We start from the raw sequence: 21,009 nt of genomic DNA, 5'->3' as shown, positions 1-21,009 counted from the left end.
ACAGGTTTGTGTTTGTCAGAGAGGAGTCTGTGGGGGCCATATCTGACATCCCAGAGGTGTCCTCAGTAAAGAGATTGATATGTTTTGAGGTGCTTTTATGAAATACTGTAATTCCATTGTAATTATACAGCTGGGTCAAGATTAGTTGGAACAGTTTTATTAAAATCACATTGAGATATCAGCAAGCAGTTGTGCTCATAACATATGAAGAATAAGTTGGTAGATACATTTTCAGAACTTAGTCATTTGTATGTTGAATGGTATCAGTGTGGTGGCCACATAAACTTGAATGATCTTTGTTGAACCTCAAATTCTGGAAATGAGGCGTGGCATGGCATGCTTCTTCTTATCTGTATCTTGCAGTTTGAATACTCTTATCTAGTCAGTAATATCTTATTTACACACAGGTTGTCATTAAAGAATGTATAAACAAGAGGTGTAATAAAACTACATATACAAAGCTTAAACATATAAGTCACGGTGATAACAAAATGTAACATTTACTTTTAGCATTTAACAAAACTGCATTTTGCCCATAGAGTATTTATGATTGTTACAATCCTTGTAATAAACAGCGATTACTGTCCTAAATAGCATTAACAAATTGATTATTATTATGGAGATGTGTTGTGTTTTCTTTGAGGCAGAAACGAAAATTAAACATTAGTTACGTGAAGTTTGTGATTTGATGGAGCATTTTTAAGTAAGACTTATTTTGTGATATTTTAGTCCCGGAATATAAATTATTTTTTGCCCTCATGCCTACTGTGTAATTCTGTATTAAGTGACACATTGAGTTAGGTTTTGAGAAAGAAGCTCTCTGTATCGAGATGGAAATTTTTTTGAGATTTTATATGCTTTGCAGTTATTTCTTCATATTCACCATCACAAGTCTTGCAGGAAATGTATGGATCATATCATTATGTTCATGGTTTGTTGTTTCTCATAACACAATGTTCCAGAGACTGGGTATGCCTACATTATCATATAAAATAAGAGGAACGAGAGTTTTCTACTCTGTGGGATTTCTTAGAAGGAGCTAATCTCCATCAATGGATACCTATTGAAGTCCAAGCCAGATACATCAACAATTAAAACTTCAATAAAAATTCCAAAGTCATGGAGGAGCTTGAAACAGAACTCTGTTAGTCCTAATTAGAATCCACAAAACCGAAATATAGAAATTCTTAAACAGCCAAAGTTCCAGCCGCAATTACTGCTAAATATACAGACTGCCTGTAATGTAATGTCCTCTCTTGGTCAAATGTAGAATGATTGACTGGTGACAGAATATTCCAAAATCACCCTAAAACTGGAGTACTTAGTTCAGCATAACTGCCCTGTGATTTGTTGGTCTCCTTATTGATGAGGATAATGATATAGGTGACATTTCCAGGCTAGGTTGACTTATTGGTTTGTTTTCATGTGCCATATGGACCGATTTTTTTTTATTTTCTCCAAGTGTAATTGAATTCCATTTTTAGAATCGTGGCCTCTTTCCAGTTAATCCAACATCCTTCATAGGCATATTTTACTAGCTTGAATTTTTCTACCAACCCCTGCTTGAAATTATGGTGGTGTTCTCTGATGTATACTGTCAGCTGTCTGTCTGTTTCTCCAATGTAATTTCTGCCACACTCACATGGTATACTGTAAACACAGCATGTAGTGTATAGTAGATCTCTTTCAGGTCTGGTTTTTACAAGAGCATTTATATTTATTCCCAACAAATCTGAACTTTTCAGGCACTCCCTTTATGTGTGGAATGGCCACCATGCCAAGTGGAGTTGTATCTGTATCTGGATGACTTTTTGCTGCAGGTCTGTTAATGATGGGATCAACAAAGTATGAGGGATACCCGTTAAGTGCCAATTCATGTCTTATGTTATGAGCCTCATTGATAAATGCTTTGTTTGTTTGGAAAATTATGCTTGCTTTATTCACCAAACTGTGGATGACTCCCCTCTTTAGAGTGGATAGTTGGATTCAAAGTTGAGGTAGCATCCAGTGTGTGTGTGGGTTTCCTGTAGACCTGAGTTGACAATGTAGTCCCCTTTTTGGTGACTAATACGTCTAGAAAAGGCACTCCATTTCAATAATAAACTGAATGGAGGACCTGAAACTGTTGATATGGCTGAGAAATTCATGCAGTCACATGTCTGAGCCAGATACTGGGTTTGTATTTTGCTGAATCTAGGGGTAATTTTTCAAACAACAGATGATGGGTAATATCCAAAATTTTAACTTAATTTAGGTCCATAACATTCTTAGTTCAGGATTAAGGGATTTAATTCCCTGCACCAAGAGGTTGTTCACCAGACAAACGTCAGGGTTAACAGCGGTTAATGGTATGCAAGTGCAGTGCAAGGTCAGTTGTAACATACAGACAATAAAGGTTAAAGGAGTGGACCTAAAAATTATCAAAATAGAATAAAAATTAAATTGGCTGGATGCAGTTTTGTGGAAGTCCACTGTACCAAATTTAATCAAAACCAGTCAGAACTGTGTGCCCTTTTACATGCATATTGACAAATGAAGAAACATAATAAGCGATTTTCAATCCCCCCTCACACAAAACATCTGAAGTGGCTGTTGCAGTTTTATTGATTTGTTCATTGCAGATAAAAATATATTTGTGCTGATAGGAACCTGCTGTTGAAAAGCAGATAACACTGCAGATTCTACTTTGTTGTCAGAAATTATTTTCTCTTGTATTCCGTTGAACGTTTGCTGCTTCATATTTGGGAGGTCCCGGATTTAACTCTTGGCCCAGAGACCAGGTATCCTTACAGGTTTTCCTCAGTCTATCCAGCCACATTCCGAGATAATACCTTAAATTACATCACGATCACTTCCTTTCGAATTCATTATTCACTATCATGCTGTCATTCAATACTCTATAGTCTGAGATACTGAAATTATAATTAAATAAACTATAAATAAATAAACATTTACAATAAAAGAAAAATTCAATTAAGAATTGTAGACTTAAGTGAGATCTATATTTTACATTGTGTAACAATAATTTATGTGAATTTCCATTTTAGAGAAGTTTGATAAAGCTCAATTTGAGCTTCATTTGTAGTTGGTATTGTAATGAACTAATTTAAACAAAATTGTTCTCATAGTTTTTGATGTGGTTACCAAATAATTCAATTAATTTAAATCTGTTTGGTAATTTTGGAATTGAAATATCTGAAGTACACATTTCCTATGCTAAGTATGATTAAATGTCATTTAATTTTTTAAATTTGTTTCCAGGAGGCAGTGATGATGGAGCCAGCTGTGCTATAATGCTGGAGATTCTCCATGTCATCACACAGATGGAGCAACCACTGAAACACAACTTAATCCTTCTCTTCAATGGTGCAGAGGAAAATCTGATGCAGGTGATATATCACAGTTTATATTGTGTTTGGTAAATTCATCCTCATTGATAATTAAGAACTACATCATGAAGACTTACAGCTCACCCCTAGAAAGAGGTAAGTAGTCAGCATCACACACTAATGCCTTACCTCAGATCAGTCGAGTTTCATTTAAAAGTATGTGCATGCATGCAAGAAGATTTTATTCAGATTGCATTTCTTTTTGTACATTACTTCTTTGCGCAGTGAGTTTTTCTTTAAAAGTTTATTGCAGTGCTGGTGTATTTGCAGTTGTAATAATGAAAGAAATGGATTCATTATCTGTTCTCAAATGTTCCATGGAATGATTTGTGTAATGCAGGCATCCCATGGTTTCATAACTCAACACAAATGGGCAAAGGAAGTAAGAGCATTCATTAACTTGGAGGCTTGTGGAGCAGGTGGACGAGAGATTTTGTTCCAGGCTGGTCCGAATCACCCCTGGATAATGCAGGTATATACTGCTTGTGATCGTATGTCACTAACTAGATGACTTACCGAACCTGAAGGTTCAGCACCGAATTAACCAAAGCCCTCCACTTGGGCCAATAAAATCCAGTCTCCTTCAACTCCTATCTCCCACGGATCCCGCCTGAGATTATCCTCCCATCTATGTCTAGGTCTCCCCAGCAGTCTCTTCCCTTCAGGTTTCCCAACCAATACCCAGTGCACACCTCTTGTCCCATCCATGCACACTATATGTCCCACCCATCTCATTCTTCTCGACTTAATCACCCTGACAATATTGGGGGAGGAGTTCAGATTTTTAAGCTTATCATTATGCAGTTTTCTCCAGACCCCATCGTCTTCTCTCCTTGGCCCAAATATCCTCCTCAGCACCCTATTCTCAAACACCTGCAATCTGTGTTCCTCCTTCAGAGTGAGAGACCATGTTTTGGATCATATGTAATTTTGTTATGAAAATTAAAAATATGATATTCATTATTCTGGTGTATTGGTTTGTGGTTTAAGTTTGGAGAAAAGATTGGGGAAAGAGTCCCCCCTCTGGATTAAATTGTTCTACATTAGATTATGGTATGTTACATTTTGTACATTGGGTTTGATTTTGTTAGGTTAGGTTAGAGTAGGTAGGTATCAACATGGTGGTAAACTTGTGCTACATCTGTAAAAAATTGGCATGATTTGTTTCATAGCAACGACATTTTTAAGTTATGTGTAATGGGAACGTTTTCAGGATCCATTGAAGTTTGTTACAACTAGATGCCATATATATTCCTTCTGAATATTGGTAAACCTTAATATGAATTTCTTTGTAGTGAAATTGAACCAAGAAAGGAATTGACTGTCACCCGTTTTGTGCTTTCAGATCTATTCAGAGTCTGTTCCATATCCGTATGCCTCCTCACTGGCTCAAGAAATCTTTCAGAGTGGAGTTATTCCGGGTGACACAGATTTCAGAATATTCCGGGATTTTGGACATGTTTCAGGTGCTGAGACCATACTGATGCTCTTTGTTGTCATAAAGTGTTGTATGAACTTATTCTAATGCCTCTCTTCATTTTAGGACTTGATTTTGCATGGTCAAAAAATGGCTATGTATATCACACCAAGTTTGATAATGTGAGGCAAATTCCTCTTGGCACATTGCAGAGGACAGGAGAAAATATCCTGGCACTTACTCTGGCCATTGCTAATAATGATAAGATGGCTAACACAGAAAAATATGCATCTGGCAATCTGGTGTTCTTTGATTTCCTGGGTGCCTTCGTGATACGCTGGCCTGAAGGCATAGGCCTCCTCATCAATAGTCTTACTGTGGCTGTATCAGTCTTTTGCCTCTTCAAAACTATGAAGACTTCTGTAACAAGAGGTGAGACACTCAGCTTACTTCATTGTGTCCTGTGAGTTTCAAATTCAGATTCTGTTTTCATGCATGTGCAAAGACAGACGAGTCAAAGCCCGGGGTATGGGTAGATATCAAACTTTAGTAAACTAGTACACAGGCACAGAAGTGAGTGAGGTTAGCAGCTCTGGAATTTTGCCAGCATCCACCAACTGAATTATAATATATTACCTTAAACTAGCCTAACCTACGGGTATTTGGCAACCTCTGAAGAAAATGTCAGTCGCATTAGAGAGGCATTCCAGCGAAGTCCACGCAAATCAATTCGTGCTGCTAGCTTGCAGTTACAAATTCCACGTTCAACAGTGCACGATGTGCTACACAAAAGGCTTCGCCTAAGAGTGTACAAGATTCAAATGATTCATGCGCTAAAACCGACTGACCAAGTAGCACGCACAAACTTCGCTGTGGACATGCTAGAAAGAATTGACGCGTCACCCGATTTCCTCCGCCAAGTGTGCTTCTCATCCTGTTAGGTTTGTTCCCTATAGAAAATAACATGCGCTATCCATAACACATGCTAGAATTTGTGTGAAATTATACTTATTTTCTGATAAGTCACTTTTTGTATTGTCTGAATGCTGACACTGCACAGTTCACTTATTAATAAGAAAATTATTTTATTCCACATGTGACAGTGGCATAATGTACACTATTTTCTAAATTGTGTTGGTTTCGAATATCACTTATATGCCCAGTATGCCAGTATTTGAACCTTTTCATAACTATCACACTTTTGTTATGGTTAAAAATAGTCTTTTGGAGATTTCGTTGATATACCATAATGCAGATGAATATGAGAACAATGATGGATGGACGTCTGTGTTTTGTTACACCATAGTATGTATGTTTACATGATAATTGTGGGTTGTTGAAAGTTTGTTTTACAGGCTATATGTACGAGGCGCGTCCACAAAGTAAGTTTCCCACTCGTCCCACAGCTAGCAAACCTTATATTGCGCGAAGCGACTGTGCGTACGTGATAGAGCAATGACGTAGCATGGCGCATGCACTAACGGTACTTCCCGCGTTCTCACAGTAGCATCGTTGCAGCTGTTGAAGATGGAGGTTCTTATTCCAGCTCCCGCCGACTGTGAAGTGCGGCCAGTGATAACGCTAGGCCGCACACGGCTCGACGGACAGCAAGTCTCCTGCAGGAGTTCAGCTGGGAGGTTTTTAATCATTCACCCTACAGCCCGGACCTCGCTCCCAGTGATTTCCATCTTTTCCTACACCTCAAGAAATTCCTGTCCGGTCAGCGTCAGCGTTTTGAGAATGACAGAGAGGCGGAGATGGTTGTCACACAGTGGTTCCAATCCCAGGCGGCAGACTTCTACGACACAGGTATTCAAAAGTTGGTCCCACGGTATGACAAATGTCTCAATTCCGGTGGCGAATATGTTGAAAAATAGCTGGACACTTGCTGTATCTGTTGCAATAAATATTTCCATGAAATTGTGTTTTGTTTCTGTAAACGGCCCCAGGGAAACTGACTTTTGGGACGCGTCTCGTACATTGGGACCACATTTCTGCAAGTTGAGGTATTATTATGTACTGTTTACTGTCACTAAATTATTGTTACATTTTTAAGCAGTCCAGGAAAGAAAGTGCCTGCAAGACAAACCAGTCTTGAATTTTAAAGTTGGCCTTGACTTCCCTTGGATTCCTACCTTCTTACTTTATAAATTTCTCTATTGTGCTTCTGATCTGTAATAACATGAAGCTAATGGTTTGTGGTTTCTCTGATCCAGATATGGAATATGCAGCTTATGTGCGGCAACTGGCGATCTCAAGTAGTGTGGCCATAGGCTCCTTATTGTTAATTCTGCTGGCCAACTTGCTAATAGCTTTGACTCTCACTGCTCTGGGCCGCTCCATGAGTTGGTTCGCACGCCCTGTGTGGATTTTCTTCTTATATATTTGCCCCACACTCTTTGTACCCATGGTTCTCGTGTTGGTAGTGTCTCGCTGGCAAAGATCTGTAAGTAACTACCATGTTGTGTAATATGTTAGGTCTTGTACTGTTCACAATGTTATATCTGTCAGCATTATCCTCAGTTCCTCATGTGCATGCAAGAATAACAGTTTATAAACTTGATGGGGACTGGAAGCGAACAAAAAATGGTGTTGGCCTTCATTTGCATACCTCGAGGATGGTCGGAACTTTGACGGAATTGTCAGCCAGCAGTCACTACATTAAATGCTTTTGCACCATTCACATATTCCATTTGTTTATTATTAAACATAATATTTCTTGCTGTACAAGGCAACTCTTTAACAGTTTCAATCTATTCTGATTAATGAGGTGGGGCAGACCTTGTCATTCTTGCATGAATAAAGAAAGGAAAACTAGGAACAAAGGTAGATTTTATTATTTGTGTTTGTGTTAGGCCTCTTACTGCCAATCCTAATACTACATGCTGTGCCATAATTGTCGAACTGTCCTATAAAACTAGATAATATGTGAGAAATTTAACCATTTTGTAATACATAAGATATTGTAAATGCGTCATATTGTGATTCTTAAGTATTAAAATACATTAAAAATTAAAAAATTTTTGCCGTCAATCACAAATATAATAATGTACATCTCCGTTCTTTTATAATCAATTGCGATATTACTTCTTGGTCCTACACAAAATATTGACGTCACTACAAAATACGTAATACACACCTAATAGTGACCTGTGAAAATACAACGAAAGAAGATATAAAAAAGGACAAGAACATCATCAGAAAAAATGAAGACTTAAATCATAAAAACAATTAAAATCAGTAATTCAGTGATAAAGTTTAAACCACATAACACCCGTTGATGGCTAAATTATAGCCGAAACTAGTCATGTAAGTTCCTATTGTAATCGAGTACTCGATGGGGAACATTGAATGATGTTTTAATCTTTTAACATTATTATATTTGTGATTGACGGCAAAAAAATTTTAATTTTTAATATATTTTAATACCATTTTGTAATGTTTGTAAAAATGGCATGTAAATGTAGGGCGTAGTCCATTTTCTGAGGCGTACTTAACATGCACGTTTTGTAAGTTTGCTGTATTCTTATTGTCAGCATTTAGGTTATCATTATACTGATAGATGTTTCTTCTTTTTTAGATTAGCAGCAATATTGCAGTTTTTTCTGGACTTGATCCATAGTTAGATATTCTAAAACAAGACCAATACATTTCAGAAGCTGGCTCTCCTCCTGTCTTCAGGTGAAAATACCTATTCAGTTTTGTCCCAAAGAAAGGGCTAATTCCAATACCCTGGTACAAGAACTGGAATTCTGCTCCCAAAACATAATGGTCTTGTTTTAGATTACTGAACGATGACTCAAGTTCAGAAAAACAGCAGTGTTAAATGTAACACACCATCATTAGAGCCCCAGTTGTATAAATGCTTTTCAGACAATGGAGAATGTCCAACATAATTGCACTATTATAAGAGAAGCCTCTCTGCCCAAGATAAAAATGCAGAAAATATCAAAGAAAATATATTTTTGCATGTTAGACGCATATCCTTACATACCTGTGCATACACGCAATAGGGAACCAGCTGGTAAGATTGGACAGATTGGATCATGACAAACCTAGCAGAGCTCACTTGTAGAAGTTTAGTGAATTTAGAAACTTCAAAGAAATCTATGCTGTGGCAAGTGTTTATTTGGATCAACACTGTTATATGACATGTCTCTTTACTGTCCAGCAGATCTGAGCAGTAGTGAATTGCTAAAATGTAGCAGAATTATTTTGTGTTATAGCCTTGTATTTTTGCAAGGTTGGGCATCAGGAGGGATCATTTGCTAAGTCACATAACTTCCAGTTTCATTAAACTGTTGATTATATTGATAAAAGAACATGGCTTAATGGATTAAGAACATATCAGAATTGGACATGTAATGTATGATAAAACAAGTAGATAATTTGTTAACACAGTATTAAGATCAAAGGAACAGTAATAAAGACTTGGTTCTATATGGAAGGGTCCTCTGTCACCCATTTAGCTACCCCCTCCCCATGTCAGAACTGTGATATGGAATGATGTGAACTGGACTCTGCATAAGACGTGATGTTAAAGGTTAAGCACTTGTAAATTCACATGCCGTACGAAACTGTTATCAGGCATTCTTTTACAGCATACATTTTGTATCATAACGGGGGAAAAAATATTATGTCCAACAAATTAGTGAAATGTTAACAGCTTTCTGTAGTGTCTTACAAAAGTAAAAGTATGCTATAGCCCAGTGTGAGAATACAGAACTGGAAAGGTTTACTTTATGGTTGAACCCACAGGATGTATAATGGTATTTTCTAAGTATCAGATAGCTGTAAAACTTGAGGTTCTCACAGCGGTGAGTATGAAGATATCCGTCTTCTGGGTTATTGCGCTGTGTAGTCTGGTCGATGTTAACCAACGTTTCAGAGGTCATCCCTGATGATGGAGGCAGTATGACCTCTGAAACGTTGGTTAACATCGACCAGACTACACAGCGCAATAACCCAGAAGACGGATATCTTTATCAGAGAGCTGTTAGCTAGAACGCTACCCAGCCAAGATGTTCGATTTCACCTTCAGTAGACGGTGCATTCTGTTCATGTATTGTGTTGCAGATGGCGACTTCAGCATGGACTCTGTTCCAGCTGTACAGTGATGGGTATCAGATCATGTGGATACTGATTTTGCTGACATGCACTGTGCTGCAAATTAGAAGTGGTTTTATTGCGTTGCTGTGGATATTTTTTGCAATTGTCGAGAACGTTGCTCGAACAACAGTATTAAGACATTGGAGAGGTAATGTAATTTATGTTGTTATTGTCTAATTGATAAATATGAACTATCTGGGAGGAAATTTGTGGCAGCATTAAAATAGACAAAATTCTTTATGTTACTAGATATTCTTGTCAATCCCTCACCTTTTCTACTGCCTATTAAATGTAATCCAAAGGTCCAGCATTATATTCACATAAAATTACAGTTGTATAAGTTCATTCTGAAGGTGATTGTCTTCTGGGTTGTGCTGTATAGTCTGGTAGAAGTATACCACTTTTTCAGAGGTTCTTGCTGCTTTCTTTATCATTAGGACTATTGACAGCAGTAAACAGTGAGATACTTTGTGAAAATATAGCTGAAGACCCAAAACTGAACTTGTATCCCCAAAATATATTGTCATTACAGTAAGTGCCTAGATATGAGTTAATAAAGTAGTGCACAAATTTACCAGATTTACTGTTGTTTAGGGATTGTTATTTAATAAAATATACACAGAAGGATTTGTTTACAAGTTGTTACATTGCTTGTTGATTGCATCAGGTGGTAAATGGCTGATGCTGCATGTGGCTGCCCTGACGTTACCATTCACCCAGTGTCTGTACCTTGTTCTGGCTGCCATGTCTTTGTATGTTCCAATTATGGGTCGCAGTGGGGCCGGTACAAATTCAGAAGTAATTGTTGGTCTTCTCGTAGGAATAAAATTTGGTTTGCTGTTTACATGCATTGTAAGTATTGACACTTTTTGCAGAGAGAAACTTTCTTAACATTGGTCAGAGATAAAGTTTAAGTTGAGATTAAAGGTCTTGATAATGTGTTAAATGGCCTGTCACACATCTTTTGGGAACAGATGGATATGAAGTATTTGGTAAAATGATTATTAGTGTATTCAAAGAAATGTACACGGGAAAATACGCCATAATGTAATCTCATTTCCCCACATGATATATTGAACTGTGATTAAATCTAGGCCTCTCATGAGTTGTGATTCATGGTGACATCATTGATTAGGTCAGAGGTTCCCAAAGTGTGGGGCGCGAGCTGTTTTCTGGGGGGCGTGTTTGTATGAAAAACTTTTTTTAACAAAATATGGAGAGAAACATTTTTAACATCCTTTGCTTGGTTGAAACAGTTTAGTTGTCTTACAGTGCTGTAGAATTCAGACTCGTAGAGCATCAGCGGTTTTATGAAGTAAACGGCAATATAAGTCTACGTACAGTTAGGGACCCGTCCCACTAATCCAGATATGAAGCGTATATTTTATTACAGTTTTTAAAATTAAATGCATTGAATAATATATACTAAATTATAAAAAAATGTGTACTCGTGGCTAAATTTTATGAAAAATCTGTTTGCTTGCACTAGTTCTGGAAGGGGGGGGCGTGAAATTTATGAAATGTTTTAAGGGGGGCGCAAGGTATAAAAGTTTGGGAACCTCTGGATTAGATGATTTTTTTAAAAAAGAGCAATGTCTTGTGCCAGAATTAACTGAGGGTAATTATTTTTTAAATTAAAAATTTAACTTCTTGAAATATGTCCTGAGGCAGGTTTCCATAAGGGTTTTTACCATGACCATGTTATGAGATATATTTTGTGATGATTCATTGGATGTGGTTCTGTATTTTCTATGTTGTCATTCTTTTGCTCATCTAAAGAGAATATGGCAATCTTGCCAAAGCCAGTGTTCTGCTAGAACAGCATTCTGTGGGCACAAAATGGGCCGTTATATTGTGCTTGCAAATTATACCAAAGCGTTTATCTGAATAAGACTTAACTGGTGCTGTGAAAAATATACTTTATGATAAGAAAAGTCAGCCAAATTATGACACAGTGTTGATGTGTTCTTCCTGCAGGTTCCCCTCATTTTACTGGTGAAAAGTCCAGAGAGAATCTTGAGTCTCCTGAGTGGGCTGTTTTTGATAGCAGTTGGTCTGCTTATCCTAACTCCTCTGGGATTCCCATATTCTGCAGACCCAGCAGCACCTGCTCCACAGCGCTTCATGATAGCCGTAAGCTTTATAAGGTTCATCTCGAACACAAGAAGTGAAAGAGTTTGCAGAAGATTAATAGAAAAGAATATTAACAACATGTATTAAATTAGGTCCATGTGTTACAGTAGGTGGAGAAGGACATTGGTAATTTGTAGTCTAGTAATCCCAAAGGGGAAGGCAGAATATAAAAAAAAAATGAGGAAGAATTTTTGTTGTTTTAATAGTGTTTATTGACTGTAGGAGTGGCAGCTTAGTATTTTTTGACAGCTAAGACTGTTCCAAAAAATGCAGCTGTTTATTTTTTATCAATGAAATCTGCTAAATCCTTTAAAGGAGTGGCTACTGAAAATTTAGGTAGGATTTTAAGTTTTCATGTCAGTGAGTCTTCTGGGTTGTTGTGCTATGTAGTCTGGTAGAAGCTTACTGACGTCCTTGCTGCCTCCATCATCAGGGTGATTGCAACTTGATGATGGGAGCAGAAATGACCACCGAAACATTGGTTAACTTCTACCAGACTACATGGTACAGCAACCCAGAAGACAGCCATCTACTGAATTACACTTCTGGAAATAGAATTTAGTGTTTCATCAACTGAGATTTCAGGTTCTTATGGTGGTGAGTATGAAGATGGCTGTTTTTCTTTTTGGGAGGGGGGGGGGGGTTGTTGTCCTGTGTAGTCTGAAAACATTGATAAATTTCTACCATACTGTGTAGTGCATAAAACCCAGAAGACATCCATCTTTGTGAATGTTTTGAGTTTATTTTTGAGAAAGCAGTTTTCCAGTTGGCCATTACAGGAAATGATATTGCTGTTTCTAAGGTTACTGTGTATCCAGAGAGCTTCGCATAAATTGGAGGAACAGAATGAATGTTAGTGTTATTTTAAACAAGAGGTTACAGAAGTTCGGTGCTTTACTTGGTGAAAAATCAATGGTATTTGAAAACTTTCACTACCGAGGTATTGTTTGATTCTTTAAAGGTCTGTAACAGTGATTAATTTATTACATTAATATTATGTTGAACATTGCCCATTGTCTGAGATATTTGATATGCACAATACTTTAGGCAATTGCTTATCGTTATATTGATAGATTTTTTATTTTAAGATTAATGATCATTGCAGGATTTCATTAAATGTTAGGCTTTAAGCACTAGACCTCAACATTGTTTGTTTCACATATACCTCAGACGATGGACAGTGTTCAACTGTAATGCTCTTATTCCTCGATTTGGAATTTGCCATGACATGCAATATTTTAAATGTGTTGTTACAGCATGCAGACAGGACATTCCACGATGTTTCAGGAAATGTTAAGCATCATGACACTGGGTATTGGATTGTGGATATGGACCAGAACAGTCCTTACACCGTGAAGTCACTTGTCCAAGAGATGGCAAATGTTCGGCTTGTGGAGGAGGACTGTGTTCAGCAGGTGTACTGTGGCATGCCATATCTGATGCCTGCTCTCTCGTTCATATGGTGTGTTCATTATGGTGATCTGAACCAATTCACAGCACTAAAGCCTGTTCCATGAAGGTCATTTTAACCTTTTAAACATGGTTTTTAGTTTAAGGTTAAAGAGAATGCTGGATTGAAGTGCAAATTAGCCAGCTTCAGAATGCTGTGCATCAGTTTATGCATTTTATTTACCACATTTATTAAACTACAGCTTCAAATAAAGACTGCAATGTTAAAAATGAATTCATTCATCTGTGTCCACAGTTTAACACCTGCAGAGAAATTTCACCTGATTTTACTGTACAGGAAATGTGCTTGTGTTGAAATGTTATGTGTAGTCCACTAGAGTACACCTTCCTGCTGTTGTAGTTGCTGTTCTGCAGATAGTGTTAAAACAGAATATCATTTGCTTATGATTAATGTGACTGATTGGCAGGAAGACCCATTGGATTCCTGGACCACCACCTATGCTACCACTGCCAACAGAACTTCACCTGAATAAAAGTGAGATGATATCACATAACCACAAGAGACTGAACTTCACTGTTACAGGTAAGAGTGTGCCCTCGCCTGTCATGGTAGCTCCACTACATTGATTTTCTATTATTTATCAAATAACACAAGAACACGGAAGTAGCCGGGGCAACAGAACGGAGGGGTGGGGGGCTTCTATAATAACACTTTAGTCAGTACTGAGGGAAAGGTTGTGTCAAGATATTAAGTGGCATATTGCGATAACCGAACGTCGTGGTTCAGTGGTTAACACTCCTGCTTCGTATTTGAGAGGTCCTGGGCTCAAATCTCAGCCCGGACACTGGCTATCCTGACCGGTGGTTTTCTTCAAGTCTTTCCAGGTAAATGCCAGGATAGTTCCTTAAGCCACGACTGCTTCCTTCCACATCCTTTCCAATTCACTATCATCCTCTCATTGATGCTATATAGCCTGAGCTACTGACAAAGCGTCATTAAACAAACTATAAATAAATAAAACATGGTGATTTTACTATGTGGGAGTCCTTTCAGTCAACTTTACTTTGTTAAAACAGCTAGATTTGTAAGATCCATGATGTGTCTGTGTCTTCTCCACTTTCAGCTTTTGAACCAGTTGACTGATTTTCAAAAAAAAAAATTATGTGTGTTATGCTGTTGGGAGACCACTGCAGTTGTATACTTCCTACAATCAGTAATAACAAAATGGCAGGTGCACAGACTTGTGATATTGGAGTCATACTAGTGATGCTTAATAATGGTCTTAATCTTGAGGAAATATGCAATTTTTTTTGTAGAAAATCAGCTGTTACCCCTCATCTCTGTATATTATAGGTAGGGCTTTTCTCTCTGCTTCCAATATATCTTGATTTCATGGTGACAGGGACAACTCCATCTATACTGAATGTCTTTACGTGACCCAACTAGGTTGAGCTGGTACAGATTTTTTCACTTGCCAACGTCACCCATCACTTTGGACAAAGTTAAAACTTTCTGAAAAATGGAGAATTCAAGTCATGTTCATGTTAACTGCAAGTTTCTCTGCTGAGCATAATTCTCACTGTCTCTGATGTGTAGTGGAATCTGTTTTCTGCCCCAGAAATGGATTCTTCCAGCTCAGTGGTTAAGAAGAGTCCAAGAGGGATAAGTGATTGTCACAAGTAGAAATAACAGGAGGCACAAGCTTTATACGAGGCGCATCCCAAAAGTAAGTTTCCCACTCGTCCCACAGCTAGCAAACCTTATATTGAGCGAAGCGACTGTGCATACGTGATAGAGCAATGACGTAGCATGGCGCATGCACTAACGGTACTTCCCGCGTTCTCACAGTAGCATCGTTGCAGCTGTTGAAGATGGAGGTTCTTATTCCAGCTCCCGCCGACTGTGAAGTGCGGTCAGTGATAACTCTAGGCCGCACACGGCTCGACGGACAGCAAGTCTCCTGCAGGAGTTCAGCTGGGAGGTGTTTAATCATTCACCCTACAGCCCGGACCTCGCTCCCAGTGATTTCCATCTTTTCCTACACCTCAAGAAATTCCTGTCCGGTCAGCGTCAGCGTTTTGAGAATGACAGAGAGGCGGAGATGGTTGTCACACAGTGGTTCCAACCCCAGGCTGCAGACTTCTACGACACAGGTATTCAAAAGTTGGTCCCACGGTATGACAAATGTCTCAATTCCGGTGGCAAATATGTTGAAAAATAGCTGGACACTTGCTGTATCTGTTGCAATAAATATTTCCATGAAATTGTGTTTTGTTTCTGTAAACGGCCCCAGGGAAACTTACTTTGAGGACGCGCCTCGTAGTTCTTGTTAGTTTTAAGGAGAGTTTATTTTTTCACTTCTTGCAGGCCCTGATCACATTGGCGTGATGTTGTCTCCAGTTCCTGGTGTAACACTTGATCATTGGAGTTTGGATGATCAAGAGCCCTTGGCGGGTCCTAAGTGGAATGGACGTGATACATATTTTGTATATTATGCTTATGCCTCAGAACCCAAGCCTTTGACATTTTCTTTTGACCTCAAGGTAAGTAAAAATTACTGTTTACAATATTTAATTGGCGACAGATTGAGGCAATTGGCACGTTGTATTCCAGAACATCTGTATGCTGTACAAATAATCCTTTAACTAACTGCATTCTGAAATTTTTCTGTTTGTCCCTTGTAATTGTTCATTACCTCCAATACAAAGTCTTGAATAATAATACCATTATAACATTTTCCATTTACCGTATCAAGAACTGTACAATATCCAGTTTATTGTCACTGTCAGAATCCAAGCATTTTTCAGATTCACTGAACATGTGATGACTTCCTGCAAGTATCGGCTGTGGTTTTTATATGCGGTGTGATGCATATTTATGGAGCAAAGAGGACTACAGTAGAGACTTTCTTATACAAAAGTGTTATTCTTTTCTACATGGAAGTCTTTCATCCTACCCTTGTGAGTCAAGGTTATGGGTCAAAATCAAGCTTTAAAATCTCTGAGCCATCTCTTGTGGTTATAAATACCTAACTGAAGGTAGCACTGTATGTACCATGAAACAGTGCTAACAAACCCCCAGCAGAGTTGAGTTTTTGTTCAGATTAATGTGCAGAAAACACACATTCAGTCTCAGTTTTGATTCATATGGATCTAATGCATTTAGTTCATAAGAATTCTCTATAGTAGAGACAGGCTCTGATCATAATGTAAAGCACCAACTGGTCGGGCAGAGAACGCTTTCAGAAAATTATAATATAATATAAATTCCGTAGGAAAATGCAAGTGTGACAACACATTTTAAATGAAAGACCACAATCTCCTCTTTGATTTCACACTGAGAGAATTCCTTTACATTAAAAAAAAAATCAGAATATGAGCTGGAGCTTGTCGCTGCACTAGGGGTGCTATGTACATTTGACGCTGTAAGCGTTATTGAACTTCAGACAGTGTTCATGAAGAAAGTGAATATGTTTCCCTAGGGACCTCGCCTTTCAAATCGAACCACTGTAGATGTGGCTGTTTCAAGTCACTTCATGCATGGTCCTGCAAAATCTGGAGTCCGGTTTCGCCGGTTCTTGTCACAGTTTCCACCCTGGACTGATGTCACTGCCTGGACTGCCACATATGCTTCTTGGAAGTTTTGACCAACATAGAGGTAGACCAAACAATCAAATTTGATAGACTTTATGCTGTAGGGGGCTGACTTTAATGTATTCTGCATATAACGCATTTATGGCTTGAGTGTATGTCATAGAGGGTACCGATTCTGCCAGCATAAACTTGTGAGTTTATAGAAAACTTTTGATCACAATTTTTAGAGTTAAATCTTACAGTTGATTCCTTCGTATTTGTGCTTTATGTTGAGTAAAACATTTGTACGTGCACCAAATGGTTACAATAATCTGCCTTTAGCGATTCCTTCCATACGACATCTAAAGAGGCAGGAAGTGCTACATATCGGAATTTGGGTTTGATACATATCATGGACAACTAAATGATGTATAATACCAGCACAGTTCTCTATCTTAAGCTTGATTAGGGAAGTGCCCATGTAGTGCCATTAGCTCAATTTTAAAACTATCTTCTAGATAATCGTAATAGTTAATGACATTTCAGTGCTCAGAGTACGCCTTGGTCATAGGAACTTCTAATGCCAATTCATTATAATCACAAGTAATGAAGTAGAACTTAACTGTAGAATAGAATATCCATTCTAAGATATTCTGTAATAGCCTCCATTAAATTAATTTAACTTAAACATATTTTTCTTTAGGTTCAGTTGATTGTGTTGTGTTTGTACACAACAAGAAGTGTTATATTATGAATGATTATTGAGATAAGCATGATTTACAAGACATGGCACACATCAATAATTTATTAACAGTGGAAATTTACTTTATAATGCAAAAATTAGTTATGTTGAAAATGAAATGAAAGTACAAAATTGGGTATAAGATATGAAAGGGAAAAATCTGGTAAGGTGAATTATATAGCAGACATGTCTTTCCATAAGTCATACCACTGCATGAAGATTGAGTGTAACATGTTTCATATAAATCACAAGACTCGATACATAAATTAATCATTTTGATTTCTCAGTCTGATGTAAAGCACTTGGGTACATCTCATTCTACTGTAGGTAAAATTATGTCTATATATAAACTGATATGTAGCAAAGATGGCTGTCTTCTGGGTTGTTTCAGAGGCCCTTGATGATGGAGGCAGCAAGGACCTCTGAATGTTTGATAAACATGGCACTACAACCCAGAAGACAGCTATTTGTGTACTCACTGCCATGAGAATCTCAAATCCTACTAAAAGTAGCAATTTGTTAACATAAAAAACTGGGCTGTGCCATTTCTCAGGTAGTTGCAGTCTTTACAAGTGGGGACTGAAGTTCAATTTCAGGGCAGTCAGTACATGTGAGATTTGTGTTGGACAAAATGGCTTGGGGTCAGATTTTTCTTTGAGTGGTTCACGTTTTTAGCTGTGAATCATTATTTCTGTATTGCTTCATATGCATCAATTGTCATCAAGGGATAATACATTAGGCCTATTTGTAATTCAGTTTAGCTCTCCTGGCATCGTATTGTAATGTGGATCAGTAAGTACACAGTGGGTTTGTTTTTAGCTAATGGATTTATTAAACATTCTATTAAAATTAATTATGCTTTGTTACTGCACTTGAGCCACGGTGGTCTAGCAGTTAGAACGCTGGCTTTGTAATCCTGGGGTCTCGGGTTCGATTCCCGGCGGTGCCCAAATTTATAACTTGTGTTGGGCAAGGCCGTGGTCTAGGCAACACGGAGTTTTCCTCCGTGGCATCCCAACAATTACTCCATTCACACACAGAAGAAGGCAATGGCAAACCACTTCTGGATCATCTGCCAAGAACGTATATGAACAGGTCCCAGTCCGAGAAAAGGATGGAAGTATCCTGTTCATATGGACCTGTCGTCAGACAGAACACTAAATAAATATAAATAAAATAACTGCACTTGAAAAAAATTGTCCTCTTTTACTTATTCTTCTAATTTTTTGTCTCTAAATCACACTTGTTCTCTTTGTCATTACCTGTGTTCACATAGTTCACAGTGCTGTTGTCCACCTCTCTTCACTGGCATAGCACTTAACACTTCGTGCACTATTATTACAACCCAATCGCTGTACTGAGTTCTGGCTCTGTTACCAGCTGGATGCCTTGCACACAACTTCTTGGTCTTTTAAGACCCAGAACTATTCCAAGGTAGAATTGAAGGATGTTGTTTGTCACACTCCATACTTCTGCCATCAGGTAGAGACTGTGATGAAGGTCTAGATAATGCGTTCACACTGGCCGTTGACTGGTCACTTGAAACAGGGTTGGATGAGAGGCTGCTTGGCAGAAGAAAGAGGTTGGTGAGGATCAGCTGGGCACAGATTCTCACACCACAATTCTCTGACAAAGTTCTGTTGTTGTAGAGCACAAAATTATCATCATAGTTGGATTTGTTTGTCCATGATTAGTGCCACATTGAACAAACTGCCCAGGTTCTGCTGTCTAATTTGGTTTTAAAGGCACTATCACATGGAGTGCTGGCCAAGTAACGTAAAACACATGGAACAATAAAGCATTTTGATTTCTGTTCCAAACAACTTTAGAAATTAACTATCTTCGAACAATGTCATTAGGTACTCTCATGAACCCAGTTTTACATAGAAAGGAACAAAGCGTGATTTGTAACTTGCATTGTATTATTGTTTATTAATTTATGCCCGTTATGTCTTTATGCGATAAATATGTTATGCTGGATGATACAAAACTTCAGCTGATAGGTGGCTCGGCCAAGAATATAATAAAAACCTAGGCCCGCATAATTTTTGTCATAAATAAAAGGTAAAATTGGTGCCTTAACTGCCATGTCCCAACTTATTTATAAAACTTATGATTGACAACATTTCTATTACCATAACAATTCTTTTACGTTTGCTTCATTTAATGAAAGACAAGATGATTGTTATGGAGGTGCATCTGTTATTCTGTGGTTTGTGATTTGTGATTTGTCAGAGAATTGTATGCCATCTGTGTTGACATTAATTGTGCAGGTAATGGAAAAAAATACTTGTGCACAGAAACATAAAAATTATAGGAAGTTTATTGAAGAACAGGTTCTGAAGAGATGCGGATTAAATTTCTTCAGATAGCTTCTGATGTCTAGTGCTGATATGATACACCAACTGTTAAAAAGTATTAACTATTCTTTACATTTATTTTGTGTTCACTCCCCTAATTTTTTATTCTGAATTTCTAAAATGCATTGAAGTAAAGAAAGAGTAACAAAGGGGAAAATGTAGAGGCAAGGAGAGAATGAGAGGGAAGGTGGGGAAAGGTGAAATGGAAGGATGGGAGTTACTTACTGGTTTACACACAGTAACAGAATTATCTGGACTTTGCTGCATTAACCACCTTGCCATATTTTTCCTTTTTTTATACATCAGAACTGCGGGTACAGGAATTTTATGTGGAGAAAAGTTGAAATTGTATTCATATTTTGTAAACGTTTAAATTGTGTGGTTGGACTTCACAGTTACAAATAACGTGTGCTGATTTAGGTATTGTTAAGAATTATTCTTGTATGAAGTTCAAACTTATCTTGCCTGTATTAACCCTAGGGCTATTAAGAAGATTTACCTGAAACTATTATGTTACTTTGTTCTGAAAGTATTTGAAATCTTCTCTTAAATTTATTTTAAATAGGGGATTTCAAATCAGGCTATACAAAGCAAAATCCAAGCTTTACATAGCCCTTATCAGTTGTTGAAGTATATTGGAGTTTTGGAACTAATTATGAAAATAAGTGTTATTAAATATTTGATTTATATTGTAAATGCTTTTAGAAGGAGCAGTCTATATAATTAACACGGTCCATACATGATGGCATTTCAAGTACCATTGAAGTCAATGTAGTTCAAAAAGTAATGCATTTAGAAAGTTTATTTTGGTGTAGCACTTGAAATACCATTTCAGAAGATGTCTACACTTTTTCTAATCTGTTCTGGCTTTGAAGT

The 21,009-nt window shown here is 37.7% G+C and overlaps 1 protein-coding gene across 1 annotated transcript in view; it reads left to right on the top strand.

Moving 5' to 3' along the window:
• LOC110835518 (endoplasmic reticulum metallopeptidase 1-like) overlaps positions 1–21,009 on the top strand; it is a 35,139-nt gene that overhangs the window by 9,561 nt on the left and 4,569 nt on the right. Inside the window, exons 3-14 of the mRNA XM_087343914.1 lie at positions 3,262–3,389; positions 3,730–3,861; positions 4,735–4,855; positions 4,933–5,238; positions 7,023–7,252; positions 9,883–10,063; positions 10,583–10,767; positions 11,893–12,048; positions 13,305–13,510; positions 13,926–14,041; positions 15,827–16,002; positions 16,941–17,116. Of these exons, the coding sequence (XP_087200040.1) occupies positions 3,262–3,389; positions 3,730–3,861; positions 4,735–4,855; positions 4,933–5,238; positions 7,023–7,252; positions 9,883–10,063; positions 10,583–10,767; positions 11,893–12,048; positions 13,305–13,510; positions 13,926–14,041; positions 15,827–16,002; positions 16,941–17,105 (2,102 nt within the window). The 3' untranslated portion in view covers positions 17,106–17,116. The remainder of the gene's footprint in view (positions 1–3,261; positions 3,390–3,729; positions 3,862–4,734; positions 4,856–4,932; positions 5,239–7,022; positions 7,253–9,882; positions 10,064–10,582; positions 10,768–11,892; positions 12,049–13,304; positions 13,511–13,925; positions 14,042–15,826; positions 16,003–16,940; positions 17,117–21,009) is intronic.

The sequence above is a fragment of the Zootermopsis nevadensis genome, unplaced genomic scaffold (assembly GCF_977971745.1).
Source record: "Zootermopsis nevadensis isolate Lab colony 2312 unplaced genomic scaffold, Znev_1.0 Znev_ptg000007l, whole genome shotgun sequence".
In the NCBI taxonomy this organism is placed as follows: domain Eukaryota; kingdom Metazoa; phylum Arthropoda; class Insecta; order Blattodea; family Termopsidae; genus Zootermopsis; species Zootermopsis nevadensis.
This window is presented reverse-complemented; position numbering and strand designations above follow the sequence as displayed.